Below are 21371 nucleotides of genomic sequence, written 5' to 3' on the forward strand. Positions count from 1 at the left end.
ACAATCAGTGAACAGCAGCTTACTACTAAACTGTCGCAGGAATAGTTCAGGAATCAGTGTATGCTGTGTTCATACGAGTGCATTTCTGTAATTTAGATGTCATTTCATTCTCAATAGAGCCAATGTAAAAAAGTGTATTTCATTCAAGAACAATACTTCATAACTTCATTCGTACAAGTGGCTAAAACGTATGACTTTTATCATAACATTGTTACTTCAAATCCACTTTATTTCACAGAGATTTTTATTGTATTTTTATTACCAGGTTTTACAATGTCCCAGGACATCTTCCTGCACCTATTTTCAGGATTCTATAGCCTTTTTCCATTCTTCTCTATTCTCCCATGCACCATCTTCCAATCCCCTTTCTCTCATTGTTCTAATTATTCCTTGAGCCTATGTCAATTTTTGTCTTCCTCCCTTCCTTTTAAATTTTACATATCTCCTAAACATTTATAACCGATTTTAATAAATTATGATTTCGTAATTGGGAAATTATGATAGGTAAAATGGATAATTTTATACCAAAAACCCTAGTTACAGAACTGAAAGTGCAATCTCCTATACAGGAAAGAAGACAAAAAAAGGAAGAAGATCTGCATCATCATACAATAAACAAACATTAACATGAAATAAAGAACCAAAAATTAATAAAATATTAATAGTGATGGACTTGTATTTAAATTATTTAGATTCTCTGCACTCGAATTTAATATCCAGTTTGGTGATAAATTTCCAGTGTTCTGTAAAAAATTTGATAAACATATAACAACACAAGATTTCTGACGCAGAATTTATCAGAAACTATGCTGAAAGTATGTACTTATGCTACTGATTAAAATGTCTAAATAAGATATTTTGGTGTGGTAAATCTCACACGACCACAGTTCATTAAACGATGTGATTGGGTTAAACCTCCAAATGCAATTACACAGCATGCAGTCGTGATCGACAGAAAGGCATAAATTTCATTCAAACAAGGTAGGTAAGGTACTATGTACAAGTAGAAAAAGCATGAGTTTTAAGTCATAGTGCTGAAGTTCGAGTCCCAGTTACTTGGAAGATGTTTTATATTTTCCTTTTTAAAGACCTCATATTACTGCAATGATTTTCAGCTCATTATTCGATAGTTATTGTAACTAGATAATTATACACCCAGGACTCTTGATTCAGGACTAAATAGCATTTTTCTTGAGAAAAGATAGAAAGAAAAATCTGTATTATTACACAAGGCTAAAAAAGAGCATTAAAATAAAAGAGCATATTTTCAAAATTAACAAAACATTAATAGCAGATCCGTAAACCTTCCACTAAACAACTGCTTGCAGTTTCTCGGGCATGAAATTGACAAGATGTCTAATCCAGGTGTGATATGTGGAAACATATATCCAGACATTTTGAGCTAGTGTTCACAATTGAGGACCGTTTTTGCAAAACTTGCTAACTGAAAAAAACTAAATTTTACAGGAGATGCAAAAAACTGAATGAAGACAAATGGGTTATAGGTGCAACCATCACTCTTTGACACACTATAATGAAGAGAAATAATTCAATTTTACTAAGATAACTTTAACATTGTGTAGAGGCCTGCTTTATGTTAATGAATCCATCAAAATCTCAATTTTGCAAATTATGCAGTTAGCCATCTTTGGGTACATTTGAGTCATTCCACGTCAAATCGCACAGCAATAAAACACGACCTTCTCGGAAATGGTCGAATTTTTTTCATGAATTCCAGACATCAAATAAGGAGACCCGTATTGTTTTATTTTCACAATTAAGTTATTAATTATTTGTGTAGTTAGGACTATTTGAAAAAACGCAAATTATGCGCGCACTGTTACATAAACTCACTTGGAACTCTGTGTCTACATATAATTGAGATTTGCGCTTTAGACCTATCACAAATAAATTTAAAATTTGGCCCATTTTTTTAATCATTTCTTTTTCAAAGCAAAATTACTATATTAAATAGCCAAGTTAAAAATCTGAAAAAAAAATATAGACTTGTTCGCTGATGTATTATCTGGAAACTAATGCATTTATAAATATGGGATCGGCACCCATACATTTGTAACAATTTATTTTCTGGAGGCATGCACGCGCTCGCGATGCCCAGCTAATGAACTGCTTGCAGCCACAGACTAGAAGGCTGCCCGTGGCTAGTTTTACGAAATTCCCCGTTGCATCTGATGTCACCATACTAATCATCAAATGATTAATACTTAAGGAAGAGTAAATATCTTATCTAAAATTATTTTATTATTGTCAGCTCAGCTAAGAGGGGAAGCCCTTCAGAGTTTTGTATGTTTATACTGTAATATAGCCAAGTGTTTGATGGTAGCAAGGCTGGGTAGGGCAGTAAACTTTATGGCAGTAAACAGATGGCAGGAGACAAAATATAGAAGAGAAAAATAATCAGTTTGGGTTTGAATTTCACGGAGTGACGTGACTTCTATACAACATTAGTGATGGTAAAGATCGCATAATATATAACAAGTGTTTAAATCCATTTACCTTCCTAATCACGCTTTTAAAAAGAAAAGTACACTAAGACGCGTAAGTTGCGACTTATTGATAAAGCTCAATTTAAAGGAGTCTTTGAATGTGCAAATATGTGATTCGTTCCATAAAAATCAATCAAATTCCGGATAGGTCAGGTGAAATTATATGTGAAGCCTGTAGTTCTTGTGATATTAATAAACATGAATCAAATGAAAGTGCGGACAGAGAAAGTGATTATCCCAGTTCTTCTTCTAGCAGTTCTATGGATACAGAGCTAGAAATCACTAATATTGAGGAATTAAACAAGAGTTTGATGTCAATAGAATCCCCTATCAAGAAAAGAAATCTACAATAAAACGATACCCCCGTAAAAAGTTTCAAAAAGTAAAAGGCTCCCTAGCATGTAAAGTTTTTCATGTAGAAGATACATCGTCATCCCTTCAAAAGTCAACCATATTTTATTTTGGACGGAATGCAAAGAAATGTACAACCTGAAAATTACATAGTTATTGCAGACTTTTCTGAAAATTATTCATTTGTAATACAAGATTCAATACAAGGTGTGCATTGGAACATATGCCAAGCCACAATAAAATACAATTTTAATTTTACTTCCTACTTTATTTGATTTTATATTCTCTTATAGGCCTATTAATATTATATCTGAACTGCAACCGAACACGAGCGCTGCTCATTCGGTCTCAAATTTTGTTAATACTACTGTATCTCCTTTTTTATATTGATTATATTATTTTATTTCTATTTCTCTTGTTTGTAATTATATTTTTTATTCTGTATATTTAAATAAATAAATAAATCCTTTCATAGTATACTTCAAAGGAGATACAGAAATTCGTTACAAAAGTATTGTCATCTCAGAAACCATGAAACATGACACCAATCCCTTTCACATTTTTCAATCCGAAGCAATCAATTTCTTAAAGCAAGAATTCAACGATATGAAAAAAATCATCTACTGTTCCAATGGATCAAGTTCACAATACAAAAAAAAAAGAATTTTAAAAATAATTGCTTACATGAAGACGATTATGGAATTAGTACTGAATGACACTTCTTTGCAACGTCGCATGGTAAAGGTCCATGTGATGGCTTTGGAGATACTGTTAAAAGACTTGCCACGAGAGTTAGCCTATACAAGATCCTATAACAACATCAAATAAAAAAATGGTTTGATTGGTCACAAAAAACATTTCTAACGTGTCATTTATATTTTGTCCATTCAATAAGCACAAAAACCACACTGAAAATTTGCAGGCCAGATACCATAATCTAAAACCAATAAGTGATACATTAAAATTACATTCTTTCATTCCGTTGTCAAAAATTGAAGCTTTAGTAAAACAATTTTCTTTCAAGAAAGAAGGTAGGTGAATGAAAATTTAAAGTGAGAATGAAAAGAAACATTTAAAAAGCATAATGTACAATTATTTGAAGATATCATAATAAGTAAATTAGCAGTGTTTCCTCGAGTGACTTGATCCGTACTGGGTGTAATGTTGCTACGTTCAATCATCCAGCACCGATAAACCTCCCAGCGCGCTTTAACGCTTCCCGTCCAACTTTCCATTAAACTATTGGAGATCCCATTCTGATTTTTTCTGAAATTATTAAGAATACTTCAGTGCACCTAGTAGGCATTTTTTTAGATTTTTAATAGGGCTATTTCACATTGATATATATGTTTTAAAAATTGAATTATAAAAAAATATTTGTAATAATTATATTAAAATTAATTAGTAAATATTTAATAAAATATAGTACTTTAAGCTTTTAAATGCATTTTTCAAAAAATTTTTAACATCAATATCGTCAGAAATATGACGCTTTAAATGTTGCATTGTGCGACATTTTTAACGAATTGTAACATGTAATATTTTAAAAACATGCGGACTTAGGAGGAAATAGAAATACACTTGTTCGTTTATTAGACCCATAGAGTTGGTAAAAAAAATATAAACGAAATCAGAAAATATTAAGGTCAAAATTTGTATAATTTTGTGTGATTTGACGTGGAATGACTCATTTGTATGCCATATGCGACTTCACTTTCTTGATGGGGCTGAGATGTAGAGAGTTAGGTGGCAAATCCATCAGGTCAATGTTTTGCCTTCTAACAAACCAGTGTCACACTACATAAGAGTTGTGGACAGGATGATTTTCCTGCTGGAATTTAATAATTCCATCTTGACAAATAATCTTTAGGGAAGGAAGCATTATATTATTCAATATATGTACAGTAGGGACTCGATCATATGAACACTCGATAAACCGAAGAATGCAGTAGTCCGAACGAGCGAGAAATCCCATCCTCCACCCCCCTCATTTATTGTATACTTGTCTAAACATGCAAATCACGTGATTGTAATGCTTGACGACCACTTGTCAGCTATTAGTCTTTAGAGCAGTTAGAACAGGTTGTGTAGGTGTATTATCGCATTGGTTTGTGATCTTTTTGTATTTTCTGTGTGTAATCTTTTCTTTTCGTATTTTCGAGTGTCAAATAGATTGGTCTGCATAAACATCAAGTTTTGAATTTGAGAGACAAAACAATTCGGGACCAGAAGACCAGTGCTCTAGCACTTGAGACATAGATGCAGAACAGCAACACCATACTGCTCCTGAATTTGAGAGACAAAACAATTCGGGACCAGAAGACCAGTGCTCTAGCACTTGAGACATAGATGCAGAACAGCAACACCATACTGCTCCTACTAGCTATGCCATAAAAGTAAACACATTCCAAATGTCAGGTTTCAGCCCAACAGTATTTTACAATTTATCATATGTAACTTATAAATTAAACAACAAACTGAGTTAGCATGATCACTAGTATTGTGAAAAGATACTACTTCACTCTAAGAACTCGACAGTGGTTGTCTTGTATTCCTACTATGATATAAAGCATACATAAATACTCCTGATTCAAAGATAGTCCAAAATGTCCCCATAATATGGTAACACAAAGAGCATTTACCAAATGATAATTTATGCTAGCTTTAGGCCTAGATTAATGGTTGTTGTTGGCATGGGTTACACACGAATACAAATTGCAATCATACAATGACTATTTTCTTTTTCGAAAACAAAACTAACAAAATCTAAGATGAAGAATTCTTGCAATACTTCCTGAAAATACTGTCACAAAGATAACACTTCTTTCTGTTTTTAATAAAAACTGTTGCATTTCATGTCTATCATTTCCAGATAAATTGATTTAGATAGTGAATATAAACAAAAGCAATCCACTAGTTTAATATAAAATTCTGTACACAAAGAGACAACATACCAAGAACTGCTTATTTGATATTAGGGATGCTGAAAATGTATATTTCTGGGAAAATCTTTTAATCAATATTTTGCAGAATCAGATTTTTTCTCTTTTTACTTTATATAATGAGGAAGTGAAATAGGAGAAAACTTACTTACAAATGACTTTTAAGGAACCCGGAAGTTCATTGCCTCCTCACATAAGCCCATCATCGGCCCCTACCTTGAGCAAGATTAATCCAGTCCCTACCATCATATCCCACCTTCCCCAAATCTATTTTAATATTATCCTTCCATCTACAGCTTGGCCTCCCCAAAGGTCTTTTCCCTTCAGGTCTTTCAACTAAAAATTATATGCATTTCTAGATTCACCCATACATGCTACATGCCCTGCTTATCTCAAACGTCTGGATTTAATGTTCCTCATTACATTAGGTGAAGAATAAAATGTGTGCTGTTCTAAGTTGTGTAACTTTCTCCATTCTGCTGTAACTTCATCCCTCTTAACTCCAAATATTTTCCCAATCACCTTATTCTCGAACATCCTTAACATCTGTTCCTCTTTCAAAGTGAGAGTCCAAGTTTCACAACCTTACAGAATAACTGATAATATAACTGTTTTATAAATCCTAACTTTCAGCTTTTTCGAAAGCAGACTCAGTGATAAAAGCTTCTCAACCGAAAAATAACCAGCATTTCCCATATTTATTCTGCGTTTAATTTCCTCTTCAGTGTCATTTACATTTGTTACTGTTGCTCCAAAGTACTTGAATTTTTCCACCTTTTCAAAGTATAAATTTCTAATTTTTATATTTCCATTTCATACTATGTTCTGGTCACGAGACATAATCATATACTTTGTTTTTTCAGGGTTTACTTCAAAACCTATCTCCTTACTTGCTTCAAGTAAAATTCTTGTGTTTTCCCTAATTGTTTGTGGATTTTCTTCTAACATATTCATACCAACAATATAACAAGCAGCTGATGTAACCATCCAATTTCAAATCCACCCTGTTTTCCTGGACTTTCCTACTGACATATTCTAGAGCAAAGTTAAAAAGTAAAGGTGATAGTGCATCTCCTTGCTTTAGCAAGCAGTGAATTGAAAAAGCATCAGACACTGACCTATACGAACTCTGCTGTAAGTTTCACAGAGACACATTTTAATTAATCGAACTAGTTTCTTGGGAATACCAAATTCAATAAGAACATTACATAAAACTTCTCTCTTAACCAAGTCATGCCTATTTTAAATTATGAATATCTGATGTACTGTGCCCTTATACTACCATTTTTTTTTTCAATATCTGTTGAATAAAAAAAATCTTATCAATAGTCGATCTATTATGCCTAAAACCACGAAATAAGAGAAACAGTTGAATAAAATAACCTGATCATGTATCGCACATTAACAATTCAGATGAGACAAACATTTAACTGTACTAAAACATTACCTCTGAAAGTAAAAGCTCAAGTTTGACAACATCTTCTGGTTTGCTGACTGGTGTCTGCAGGATAGTATCCAAGAAGAGAACTCCATTGTAATCTCTCCGCACTCCTATACCTTTGCCATCAGTAAACAGTATCTTGTCATGACCTGATATATAAAGTCCATTAAGTGTTCCTTCTTGTTTTGCTGAAATATAAAAAAATTATATCACATCAAATAAAGATAAGGACCAGAGGTAAATGCTGTTATTCAACATTGTTATGCACTGAAATCAAATAAATAAATAAACTAAATAAATAAAATAAGCATCAAAACTAAAATTGATCATACATAAATGAAAATTAACCTCTGCAGTTCTAAATTGAATTTCGGTATGTTCACCACTAGGAAAACAGATCTGATGATGATGAACTTCAGATACAGATTTATTCCTGGCAAAACATCAGTTGTGCAGACACAAAAGACGTCAAGATGAATGTGTACACCACTCCACATAAGATCAACAATTATATTAAGTGCAAGCAAACTTGATGGGTGGTGTTAACAAAAAGCAATTTCTCTTTACTTCCATTTCAGATCAAATTCTCACGCCAGTATTAAATAAAAATAAAAAAATTTCTAAATTATAGACATCAACTCAAAGAATTTTGAGTGACCACAAGGGTCCTAATACAATAAACATGTACAATAATGTGATGTGATACATTAAAGAAAAAAGAAAGTTAACTGTTGAAGGCAAATATAAGTTGATTAATTGAAATAGAGATGATGATGTAATATTTGAAGAGAATCCTTGATAATATTTATAAGAATAGACATTACATAATCAAAAGGAATGTGAAGTTCCTTAAGATAATTCCACGTGAATTTTGTGATTGAACCTCTACTGCCAAACAGCAAACCAATGACGGACCATTGTTTAAGAGGGACGTTGTACTTTTGAGAAAGATACGGCAGACAAGGTTCATATATGGACTTCTTCTCAATATCAACCTCGGTGGCCTGATTTAGGTTTCTTTCGAAATGGATAGTAGGGTCAAGAACAAGAGCCCGTTTTAAGTGTCCGTTGATAGCAATAATGTCTGCCCGTCTAAAAGAACCATCTGATGATACACAATGTACTTCCTCATGAATCTCCCAATTTAAAGTTTTTAACGATATCGCCAAAGCATGTCGTACACGATGATGTCTAGCATTGATCAGCAGCTCGCCTTTGGGGCATTGTCCAAGCACGTGTCCATGTGTTTCAAGCTCGCTACAGTCTGGATGACGGCAGCAGGTTGTGCTTAGAGTTCTGCCCGGTATTGTGCGAACCGCCGAAATATTGCTTGACATTTTTAAAGCATTGGTCCATTCTGAGGAAGATAGGCCCTTTCAATTGCTTACCCATGAGTTAGCCTTGGGGAGATCACTATAAACAATAACCCCTTTACCACGCAAGGTATGGTTTGTCCAAGTTTCGAATGCTTCATTTCTTAAGTGTTTACGAACTTTACGACCTGACCAGTTGATAGCATCAATAGCTGTGATATTCAATTTTGACAGAGCAGAAACTTTTTCACTTACAAGGTCCCTAACATTGTGGAGATGGGAGTCATCAACACGAAGAAGAGTATTACAGATATTTATGTGTTGCACATAAGCTTCCCAAGATGCTTTCATTAACGAAAGACCACGATATTTTTTAGGGGAGTAAAGCATTCCGTCTGGGCAGTCATGAGGAAGACCAATAAGCTCTTTGCATGCTCCTCTGGTAACTTTATCTAAATCATTAAGAAATTTGGTTTTGATTTGGTAGAGTGGAGCACACTGTAAGGGATAAGTAAGAGTGGGCCAGGGATATTCATTCATAATCGTTACCTTCTGATCAGGTTTTAATAAAGGGGAGAGACAGAGTTTAGTATATATATATATATATATATATATATATATATATATATATATACATACATACATACATACATACATACATACATACATACATACATACACTTATTCTATAAATAATATTTTCATCCAAAGAAAACTGCTCAACCTCGGAGCAAATTCTCCACTTTGGTATGAAAATATACAATCTGCTATAATAGTGGAGAAAATGTCTGTGATTTCTGAAGTGACCTAAGTAGAAGACTCATTTCGTTGAGCAACATGTTTTTAAGTGCAATGATTCTGAGTGTAATATAAGATGGTTGTACAATGAAGAAAACTGTATAAAGTCCCAAGAGACATCTTTAATTAATTATGAAGAGCTTTAATGACTTCAGAAGGAAATGGCTATATGTGATCAGTGCAACATTTTCTCAGATAAACAAACAAAACAGAAGTGCTTTATCAAATCAAGAATAGATATGATTTTTTAATGTTACATAAATAATTCTACTTTTAAGTTTGAAATTGCAAAAGATGTCAGTGTGAACCAACATACATCCCTTACCATCATCATCTCGATCAGGCCTTTTCAAATTCAAGATATTGGTCCTATCTAGTAACTATCTTCCTTGTCTTCTAAATTCTATTGGTGTGTAGGCCCTAGTTAAGAAGTGCTTTAGTAATTCTAACATTTGTCATTCTCAATAAATGTTCGTGTCAATTTTGTCTTTGTTTCTATTTTATCAGTAAATTTTAAAATACATAATTATTGTTGTCTTATCTCTGTACTTCTTTTCTGGTCCATAAGAGTGCAGCCAGCCATTAGTCTTAGGAATCTCATCTCTAATGATTCTATCTTACTTTTATCCATTCAGGTCAGAGTCCAATTTTCACTGCCAGACATTGTTACAGAACTTCCATAATCTTACAGAACTTCAATTTGAGTATCTAGTCGCATTTTATTCCCCAAGTTTCTTCTTATGATTCCATATATTCTTCGAAACTCTTGCAATTTTATATTTATAGGCCTATCTTACTTTTGGCAGTATGGTAAGCAGTAAAACTTCATTATGATGATTTTTCAAGGGACCAAACAAAAAACGTTATCTTACCCAGGAAAGCATCTAAGACAGAAGTTACTTCCTGTTGTCACTTCTGCAACTAAATATCGAGCTATGGTAGCATTCTAATGTTTGCAAAGACAATAAAATTATTATAGTGTCTTTAAACTTAAGATAGGCCTATATCTTATTCTACTGTATGCTACACTATATTAATACAAGTGCAAAAACATAGCTAGAACTACATTATATTACGTTAGGACAGTAAGTACATTAATTCTTTCAAAAATATATCACTAAAGTTCGTTGTCTTATTCTGGTTCTGTAGCACTACTGAATTTTCAACACGATACAGCCAGCAGCTCAAGCTGAACTGTACCTCCAGGTTAGAGAGACAGAATCTACAACTTCATTACACAAGGGTACTGGGGAACTCCACTGAGGGGAACTGAAACTATTATTGCTTATTGAATCAACTGCAACAGAACAGATTCCAACTCTTTTTACTGTCCATCCTTCACTTTCTGGCATTTGGTTCCAACTGCACAGGCAAGTTTCACAATGTTCTTTCATTTGCTTATGATACCTCGTAATCTTGAGCAGGGTATCCCAAGAAACTCAGAAAATTGCTTTTGAAAGTTTTATTTTAATCACATCCATTTTCTCACCAGAACTCTCAGCACATTCAGTATTGCCCCTCAATATTCCGCCAACTTCTTACCCTTTCTAAAGAGCTTCTTGAAGTTATCAATTTCATTTTCTCTTTCACTTAGTTGTTGTTGTTTTCTAATGCCAGGTGTTTGACAATAAAGTCATTTGACCTCTTGTACTCCAATATTTTTCAAAGATATTGTCATCGTCGGCCACTGAAGCACAGATTTTGAGGTGTTCCGAATCCATTTCTTGGTTTGAGTTGCACAATGGGCAGTTAGGGGACTGATATATTCCAATTCTATCCAAGTGTTTGGCCAAACAGTCATGGCCTGTTGCCAATCTAAATGCAGCTACAGACAATTTTTGTAGTAAATCGCGAATTAACTGTGGATTATGATGCAGAGAGTTCCATTTTTTTTCCTTGAGATTGTGTTATCAAATTTTATTTCTTGAAGTCTAAGTATGTAAATTTAATAAATCTTTTCACAGAGTAATATGTAGATTTAGTAACAGGTCTGTAAGTAGCAGTGCTGCCATTCTTTGCTAAAGCATCCGCATTCTCATTTCCCAGGATTCTACAATGGGATGGTATCCATTGGAATAAAATTCTTTTATTGAGAGAGCAGGTTAGTTATTTCTGTTGTTTGAGATGGTGTGTGTCTTTCACTTAGTAACATATGTTTTACATTCTGAGCATGTGTGATAGCTACTTAGAGTTCAATATCACTGCTTTGGAGGTTTTTGCTCAATGGCAAGGTGTAATTGAGGAGTTTCTATTTTTTATTTATTTTAGTAGGTTATTTTACGACGCTTCACCAAAGCTTTGGTTATTTAGCGTCTGAATGAGATGAAGGTGATAATGCCGGTGAAATGAGTCCGGGGTACAACACCGAAAGTTGCCCAGCATTTGCTCATAATGGGTTGAGGGAAAACCCCGGAAAAAACCTCAACCAGGTAACTTGTCCGAATCGCGAATCGAACCCGGGCCACCTGGTTTCGCGGCTAGATGTGCTAACCGTTACTCCACAGGCGTGGACAGAGGTTTCTATGTTGATAGCATAGATAAAATGAACTCATCTGATATGCAAGCAATAGGATGTTCACATCTGATGAAGAATCTCTGTCATCCCAAGTTTTTATTTCTTCTAAAGCTTCAGCAACAGAAAGTAGAAGCTCAACCATTATAATAACTGTATCATGTCTCTGAACCCATCTAGTAGGGCATAGGCCTAGTTGTTTTAGTTTTCTTCTGTGGGTTTCAGGAATCAAATTGTTTATATGCTTCCCTAAAACCAACTGACACTTGGGAGTGTTGAACTTCCAATCAAAGCAGTTTCTTATTGATGGTACATTTGCTGCATTAGAAATTGCCAGGTTCAAACAGTGAGAAACTCATTGTACATAAACTGCATATGAATGACTTTGAGAAAACGTGTGCTCGAGTTTCACTGAATTTTCCACTCATGGCAGCAGTCCCTTTGTACCCTTGACCTCTTAGACATTCTGTATTGATATTACAGTCTTTTAGCCCACCCAAAATTGTTTGTGCTAAACTTCACCTTTTGTAAAAAAATGTCTCTTATATAATTATTGTACCTTTTCAAGCCATCATCTTTTATGTAGCACACTTAATGAGATAATTGTTTAACAGCAGACACATCAATAGTCTCATCTGCAATAATTCAGAAACACCTTGCATCATTCACATCTGAAACGATTTTTCTTTTAATTACAGAATCACGTGATTTGGTTTTTGATATTTCATCTTACATAAGTAGCATTTCTACCACAACTCGAAAAATAGTTCCTTAACGCACTGTCTCCTGCATTTACACAAGCTCTTAGAATAGCTCTAAAATGTCTTTCATTCTCTACTGGGGGTTTAGTTATATCAAACTCACTATGGTCTCTATGACCAAATAACAACTGACTCTATCATCCATATAGTATGACTGTTTCGATTATTGACTTGACTTTTTTTCCTGTTTTCCAAAGCCTGAGATCTCTTTCCATCATCAATACTTAAATCAACAGATAATTTCTTACCAGACATAATACCAGTAACTAAAAACTACCTGCTTAAATGAGGCAGTGATATGATACTGAGACTTTCCAGGTTTTTGAAAATGCTCCAGAGCTTTCTTCCACCCATTGAAGCCAACTTTCACCAAATTACCGGTTGCTTGCAAAGATGATATTCCTACTTCATCAGGAGCAAAACAAACACAAATTTTGCATATGAGCTGTTTTCAATTTTCGAATAACTCAGTCATTTAAATCTTCTTAACCACTGGTACATAAACTTCCTGCTTTGCTCCCACTTACTTTGCAAGGAAAATGAAAATTTTTGGAAGACTCTTCAATGCATTAAGTCTTTCATAATCATACATATAATATCAGGACTTTATTTGTGAATTTACTAATGTCATTCACATTAGCTACATGAGTAGTCAATGCCACACAACCTTCAATTTGCCCACTACAACTAACTGTCATTTTAGCTGATACCAAAACACATTCAGTTTCTTCAGTGCTAATACAACCTTCAAAATGTCCACTACCACTAACTAGGCCTATATAGTTTCAGCTGGTACTGGTACATTTTCAGTTTCTTCAGTCCTAATATAACTTTCACCTTGTATATGACATTAACTATAATGTCAGCTGGTACTGGTACACTTTGTTTCTTCAGTCCTAACACAACCTCAATTTATTCACTACCACTAACTGCATTTTCAGCCAGTAGGCCTACTAGTATACTTTCAGTGTCTTTAATGTTAGGACTTGCATATTTTCGAAAATTAAAGTCAAATAAAGTTGCCTTTCTCTTCGCCTTACTCATTGTGAACTACAAATATAAACTCATTGCTGATATTAAACAGCAACAATAGCATTTTAAATGCCTACAAGCTAAATCACCGGCACCATCTTACTCAACTGTGGCCAAACTGACGTGCTCACTACTCAGGGTTCGTAGGCTATATGGTCACAGAAATAAACCGACAATTGTTCACCAAAGAAAAGTTACACATTATTTGCATTTTTCATAGTGTCATACAACTGCTGCAAAGATTTCCATTTTAACCTTCTCGATTGATGAGCTTAATCTTTGAAACGGACATGCCGTGACGTGATGTGACAGACAAAATCTCAACACAAACAATTTCACATGCTGTGAAATGATTTAGATTTGCCTTGGAAAAAAAAAAAAAAAAGGGAAGGGAAGGGAAAAAAAGAGGGAGAGAGAGAGAGAGAGAGAGAGAGAAGGAAAGAACAAGATATGGCAATGCTGTGGAAGTACCTAGAATGATGCAATAATGATGCAATATACAGTTGCCAAGTCAATAATGCAAACTGAATAGAATAACAATAAAATGACATGGATACTATGAAAACTTGGCTAATAAACATATCATTCGATGCCACTGTTGGGAATAAATTATTATTATTATTATTATTATTATTATTATTATTATTATTATATTATTATTTAAAAGTAATGAAAGTTGTGTATGTAGACCTAATTAATCAGTTTCTATAAATTGAGAAAGATTAAATTGTCGTTTGAGTGAAATTCTCGTACATTTGGCACACAAGACAACACTTTTTTCGTACCTTGTACAACTGAAATTCTCGTATGTATACATACTCTGCTGCCACTTGGCCAGAGATAGGCGTAACTTTTCGCTTCGCACTATGGCATGCTGTCAAGCTACCAACAGGTATGTCGCAAGTGCTTTCAGTCAACATTTTCTATGTTATGGGGACCATCTGTATATATCCATAGTATCTAACTGCATCATATATTTTCCTATGTGAAACAATACTTCCATACAGAATATTTCCTATGTTAAAATACACATGGTTAATATGGTCTTTCAGTGTCTTGTGTAATAATTGATGTCTTCGAATTTAGCACTAAGGTTAGGGATGCATGTAACTTAGCCTAGTAATGTTTGTGACTGTAGTTTATTTAGGTTTTGGGTTGCTAAGAATTTCATTTGGATGTTATCCGAAGTGTCTATTACTTAAGTTATTGCTTTGCACATTAGTTAGGTATGGAGTTTTGTTTTCTCACCAATGTTTGGCCTTAATTTGACTAGACTCTACACAGCCGATTTTCATTGTAAACACTTGTGTTTCTCAAGAATCGTCTCAACTTAGATTGAATACAGGAATCTGTGATGGGTTAGGTTACATTAGGTTTGTTTAAGCTTTTTCTACGCCTTGCATATACTAAATGAAGTGAAATGTGAGTTTCGCGTTATATTTTGCAGTGTTCTCTCCATTTCACGTGTTAAATAATCACTTTTAGATTATCTACACTGATCAATTCTTTCTGATTTTTACCTATTTTCTACTATATTTCCAAGTAAGCTGACGTCCTATACGAATTCTTCACATTCCAAACTACTTTCCCTCTGAAAATTAGATCATTTTTCCACTTTTTAGTCAAAAGTTTTCAGTGCCATGTGCTACAGAAAACCGAAATTTCACTTTCAATATGTAGTTTAGTGATGTGGATGTCTAAATTGTGTCCTGTCCTTTTACATAATGAGAATATCAATTTTCAGCTTGTTTTACGATACATAGGCCTATTGCTTCCACTTTTGACATATTGAAAGTATAGGCTAGACATAGCTACTATATTGTATATATGATAGTTATGACAATTTACTTTTGAATAACATAATTATTGCTACTTTGTATTGAAGAGAACTCTAATTGTCCCATCCACTGCTGGGAAATGGCTGTGCTCAGTTAAATTGAGAATGCTGTATGTAGGCTACATTAAACGTCAATAAATGAATTGATAGGCACGTGTTAAACACTATATAATAAACTGCCACAAATTCTACGAAAATCATTATGGTAGAAATTTCTGACCTTAATAAGTGAGTAATCGACCTGTTTGCAATTCAAAAGCAAGAAGTAAGGTAAGTTGATTTAAATCTGTAGGTATTAGCATGCATGTTTTAGAGACAAAAAATAATAGGTACATGTGATGCCTGTAGATATACTGTATTTTACGATTCATTTAATACGTATGCGCAAGGTTAAAGAAATTTTGCTTTTTCGCAAATTAAATATACAGTACTAATTGGCTCCACTACATAAGGCCTCAACCACCATGACGTCAATACATTTGTATTGTTATTCTGCATAAAAATTTAAAGAATCATTTCGACTGCAGTGTTACTTTATTCAAAAAATTCTACTTTCCTAATATGTTCACTGAATGAATTAGGCTATTCTTACATGTATATTGATGACTGCAATGTAGACCAATCTTTCAATTATCTAGACTAGAATTATTTTTTTCATTTTATGCACAATGAAATGTTGATTAATCGTCAATAATGAAATGATAGATAAGGAATTCAATCTAAGTTGAGATGATTATTGAGAATCACAAATGTCTACAATGAAAATCGGCTGTGTAGAGTCTAGTCACATTAAGGTCTAACATCGTCGAGAAAACAAAATTCCATACTTATGGATAATTAATGTGCAAAGCAATACCAACTTCGGACAACATCCTAATGAAATTCTTAGAAACCCAAAACCTAAATGAACTACAGTCACAAACATTATTAGACTGTTACATGCATCCCTAACCTTAGTACTAAATGCGAAAACATAAATTATTACACAAGGTACTGAAATATCAAATTAACCATGTGTGTTTTAACATAGGAAATATTCTGTAACATAGTTAATGTTTTTATTTAACTACATTTTATATTCCTACTGCGAGATAGATGGCATTATTTACAAATGATCGTTATCAAAAATGTGCAATCTTCAATGCACATGACTCAATGCCAATTTCTTTATCTGTCTATTTAGATAAAATTCTAGCACAGAGTGGTGTACGACACTACTCCTAAAACAAAATGATTAATCATTTACGCGCAAGACATCACCTGTAATGTAACTTATATGGCCAACGTGTGACATACCTGATAGAGAACTCTTCTGCAAAATAACGCCTGAATTCACGTCGATTACATGAACTTCGGATGACTTTGTTGAAACTAATATAATATTTAAATTAGGATGATAAATAATACTTTTAGATTCAGTATCTGTGTTTAAATAACCATCTTCACATAATTTCCATGGGTCGTCATCAGCCATTTTGCTCCTTCGGTTCTCGCCCCCCATACTTCAAAGGTCATGTGATCATTACGTCAATATCACAGATCAAACAACCGACAGAATGAACCAATTCTTGAAACCAAATGTAACCAACTATTAAATTCCTCAAAGCACATTTGTACTCATTCCTTCTACTAAGGTACTGTCACACGTCGCTACTTTTGCAGCGCTGCAGTACAAAAAAAAACTGCGCAACTCTCGTATTGCGACGTGTGAACAACGGTGCAACCCGAAAAGTAGCGGCTGCCGAACCTGCCCCCCCCCCTACTTTTTCATGATGCGCGCAGCTTAGAAGTAGCGACGTGTGGACATTGTTCTCAGGGTTGCAGCCGCAGTATTTTTGATATCGGTTTTGTTGAAACCTTTGCTGCGGTTGCGACCACTGTTGCCACCCATATGTGCCAATGATACTTTTATTGTTTGGATATATTTTAATGCAAGATGTGATGAAAAAAATTAATTGTAACAGTTACAAAATGCACAACAGAGTCTTGAGTATATTTGCTAACGATATAATTCATTTTTTAAATTTTACGCAGCGTAGTTTCAAACAAGAGGATTGCCAACATTGATTACGTGAATATGTTGTTGATTATCATTTTAATATATAGGCGGTTTTAAAAGCTTTATAGTAAAAATAGACCCAATTTCTGAATACTAGTTAGGATAGAAAAGCAAATAATAGAAAAGTAAGCTTTCGCATGAGATTAGTAATAATGCGAACATAACCATAAGGCCGGTTACACACTATACCGAGAGATGTGTAATGTGAAATGTGTGCCGAGAAATGCGCGAGCGAGGCGAGACCAAAGACGTTATATAGTATACTAGACTCACACAGAGCGCTGGTGTGCTGTCCAAAATTGAAACCAGTCTGCGCATGTTTACGCCGCCATGCTACTGGTAGAAATAGAGCGGTAAACACGATTGTTCGTTTTGTCTCTGGTGTTTTTAGTGAACAGTTTGAAAGTAATGGCAATAGAATTTTGAAATATGATAAATTTATCGCCGCGGACTCATGCTTAACATGTCGGCATCATACAATAACGTGCGGTGCGCTTTTAAAACATAATTTTGCCGACCGATTGTTGCTCTGTAGGTTTCACTCTAAGCGTCACGTCTACTTCCTCGATAAGAAAAAGCACTAGTTTGTTATATTGTTAAATGGCTATTATTAGTATAATTATTATTATATCATATACGAGTACGCTGGCTTTCTTAACTCTTAATAATAACTCTTTAATAATAATTTTTAATCACATACCTTAATGTTCGTCCTCAGCACAAGATATTGCAACCTCGGTTTTAGTCCACGTGGATTAGACAAGTAAGTGTCATTTAATAATGGAATCAGCTTATTGGTTGCAATATTGAAATTGAGGCGAGTGATTGGAGCGGCGACACAAGAAATTGAAAACAATAATGCAATTACATTTCAAAGACCTGCCGAATATTATGCACGAGGCCGCTCAAAGACCTGCCGAATGTTAACCACGAGAGCGAGGCGATAATACCATCCCTGTTTAATTTTCCAAGCCATTTGCAAAAGGTACGATATATTATCTCTGTTGTTACAATATCAATATCATTAAAAATCAATCAGTAGTTTACGACAAAAAAGAAATACTTATCAGACTGTAGAGAAATCCCACTGAGTGAATTATTTAGACTAACACATCAGATGTTAAAACATTAGTGGAAAGATAAATTTTTGTTTTTATTATGTAAATGAATTTATCTGCAAGATTATAAAATTTCATTCAAGATACATGAATGGATAAATAAATATACAGATAATAAATAAATAAATAGCTATAATAGTTAAGCCGTCTTTGTGAACGTATGACTCAGAGTTCACCTATAAATAACTCTTTTACATTTTGCCGGACATATATTTTATTAACAAAAGCAAGGAATGGCATTTTATTGATATTACATATGTGCATAAAAATTATGTACCATCACTCCGCAAGCAATGATAATATATCTATTTTATTTATTTAAAATAAAAATACAATATGTAAAAAATCCACACATAAAAAGTATGTGGTTTTTTTTTATCTTGCATAAAGTGATTATTTAGTTTTTAGGTCTTCACGTTACCTATTGTTTGCAATTTATTAGGTACAGGTACCGGTACCGATACTTTTTTATAATTGATAGCATTCCCTTTATTAATTGAAGAATGAATTCAATGTAATTTGGCTAACTTCGCACATTATATTTTGCCAGATTACCTAATGTCCTGTGGTCTAGAAGTATCGGTAATATAATTTTCGATTCTCTAAAACTTTACAACAGGTCTATACTGATTATCACATATTTATTTCACTTAAGAATTTGATTATAATAAGAACTTGTGTAATCAAGGTGCTTATATTTATGTCTTGTGATCTAAGAGTAATGTATGTTAATATAATATTAGAGTCTCTGAAACCTAACAATATGCTGATTATCGTAAAATTATACAATCTATAATGTGTATTGTGTAGGCCTATTTATGGATGTATGAGTATGTTTTCTATAAATTGCTGCGTACGTATTTTCTTTTCTTTAATGTTCCAATGCATATCAATGAAATTTTGACTATGTTTATTTCGTCCTAATTTTACGTTAAATGTCGAAAATGGCCATAATCTGTCAATTTTAGATCATCACAGCGTTAAATTGCGTGATTTACGTACTACTATTATGCGTCTGGTCTCCAACAATATGGCGGCAAGCGCAGCGTTCAATTTGCCCCGGTTTCCTCGTTTCGCGCAGCCGAGACTGTAGGGGCTTGGGCGAGACAGCATTGTCCACACACAGCGCCGAGAAATGTGTAATCGAACCAAAGAGTACAGAATAGAAAACAGTTTCCAGTTGCGCGGTAGCCATCTTAATTTAACCTATCATTGTATTTTCAAGGCGTAGTTGTGTTGTTTTAAATTCTTTTGAGTAATATTTTGATAAATTTAAATACGTCGATTCGGTGTGCTATATGGCAGAGGAAATAAAGAGTCCAAGAACTTACCTGGAATAACCTATCATGGGTATGTATGAGAGACTAATGACATTATATACGTAAATATCCGGCGTTGTTATTGTCTGTAATTTATTAATATTTCTTAAATTTAACTTGTGTTACAGCTTTCCAAAGGATCCTGAGGTTAAAGATATTCGGACACCTGGTGTTGTCGTTGCAGCACAATTTGTTCCTGTCACTTCAGGGAGGAGGATATGGATCGCACGACCTTATCATATATGTTTCAGAAAGGGGGCTGTGCAGTATATATTTGCACCCTGAAGAACCAAAGGTTAATTTGATGAACATTACACTGATAGTTAACCATAATAATATTGGTATATCTATTCACTACTGTGTATAAAGTAGGCCCGTTATGTTCTATGAATTATTGTTTTCAGGAAAGAAGGAGACTAAAACGGAAGTTTGCTTAAATCTTTCTGCCCCTCTGTCTACTGTGACAGTTGTAGACGAAGTTGGGACCTCCATTATGTCATTGGAAGCTGATACTGAAAATGAAATTCTGGTTCTATCGAAGAAGAATAAGGAAGTTAAGGAAAGGATAGTTTTGTGTACAAAAAGAGAATAAGACATTGCAACAGTATAAATGGCGAGTGGTGAAATAAGTGGATGATTTGAAAGATGTGTTGGAAACTGTGAAACAGAAAATCTTGTTTGAATAGGAGTTTTGTGGTATGTCACGTTCCATTTCAAAGACTTTTGTATCTCAAGAGACATATGAAAGGTTAATGGTAAAAAGCAAAAGAAACAGTGCGATGAAAACGTACCTACCGGTAACAATTATTAATTTTCTTTGCCCTAACAAAAAAGAATTTGATACAGCTCTTCCTAATCTCGGACTCTATACAAATGGTACAGTATCGTAAATGCAGTTCATTGTACAGATAAATGAGATATTCATATTTTTAGCATAATATAAATAAAATGTTAATATACAAATAATTGTGTTTTTCTATGTTTATTATGTTGTAGCCTATAGTTTGACCCTTATAAATAATCCAATTTCTTAATAAAAATATAGCAGTGGATCAAACCAAGAACCAACAGTTTAATAATACTAAAAAGGTAAGCAGTTTACATAATTTCGTGGTGCAAAATATAAATTTATGAAATATAACTTTTGTTTATTTTCTTTGAGAAGTTAAATTTTGGTTGTTACTCATTACCAGGGAAAGGATTTATATGTAAATACATATTTACTTATAAAGCTAATATAATTTATATTTTGCATTATCTTTATGTTTCACAATGTGTAGGGTTGAAAAATCCTACTTTTATTTTCCATATTTTTCCATATTTTAGAGTTTAGTACATATTTTCGTTAATTTCCATATATTTTCCATATTTCATATAAAAC

At 33.7% G+C, this 21371-nt stretch overlaps 1 protein-coding gene across 5 annotated transcripts in view; it reads right to left on the reverse strand.

Moving 5' to 3' along the window:
• Bruce (BIR repeat containing ubiquitin-conjugating enzyme) overlaps nt 1-17010 on the reverse strand; it is a 571194-nt gene extending 554184 nt beyond the window's left edge. For all 5 annotated transcript variants that reach the window (XM_069833681.1, XM_069833684.1, XM_069833683.1 and 2 more), the window contains exons 1-2: nt 16791-17010; nt 7248-7429 (exon numbers count right to left, since the gene is read on the reverse strand). In XM_069833681.1, the coding sequence (XP_069689782.1) occupies nt 7248-7429; nt 16791-16995 (387 nt within the window). In that variant the 5' untranslated portion in view covers nt 16996-17010. The remainder of the gene's footprint in view (nt 1-7247; nt 7430-16790) is intronic.
• Nucleotides 17011-21371: the final 4361 nt, after the last annotated feature.

Source organism: Periplaneta americana, chromosome 8 (assembly GCF_040183065.1).
Source record: "Periplaneta americana isolate PAMFEO1 chromosome 8, P.americana_PAMFEO1_priV1, whole genome shotgun sequence".
Lineage (NCBI taxonomy): Eukaryota > Metazoa > Arthropoda > Insecta > Blattodea > Blattidae > Periplaneta > Periplaneta americana.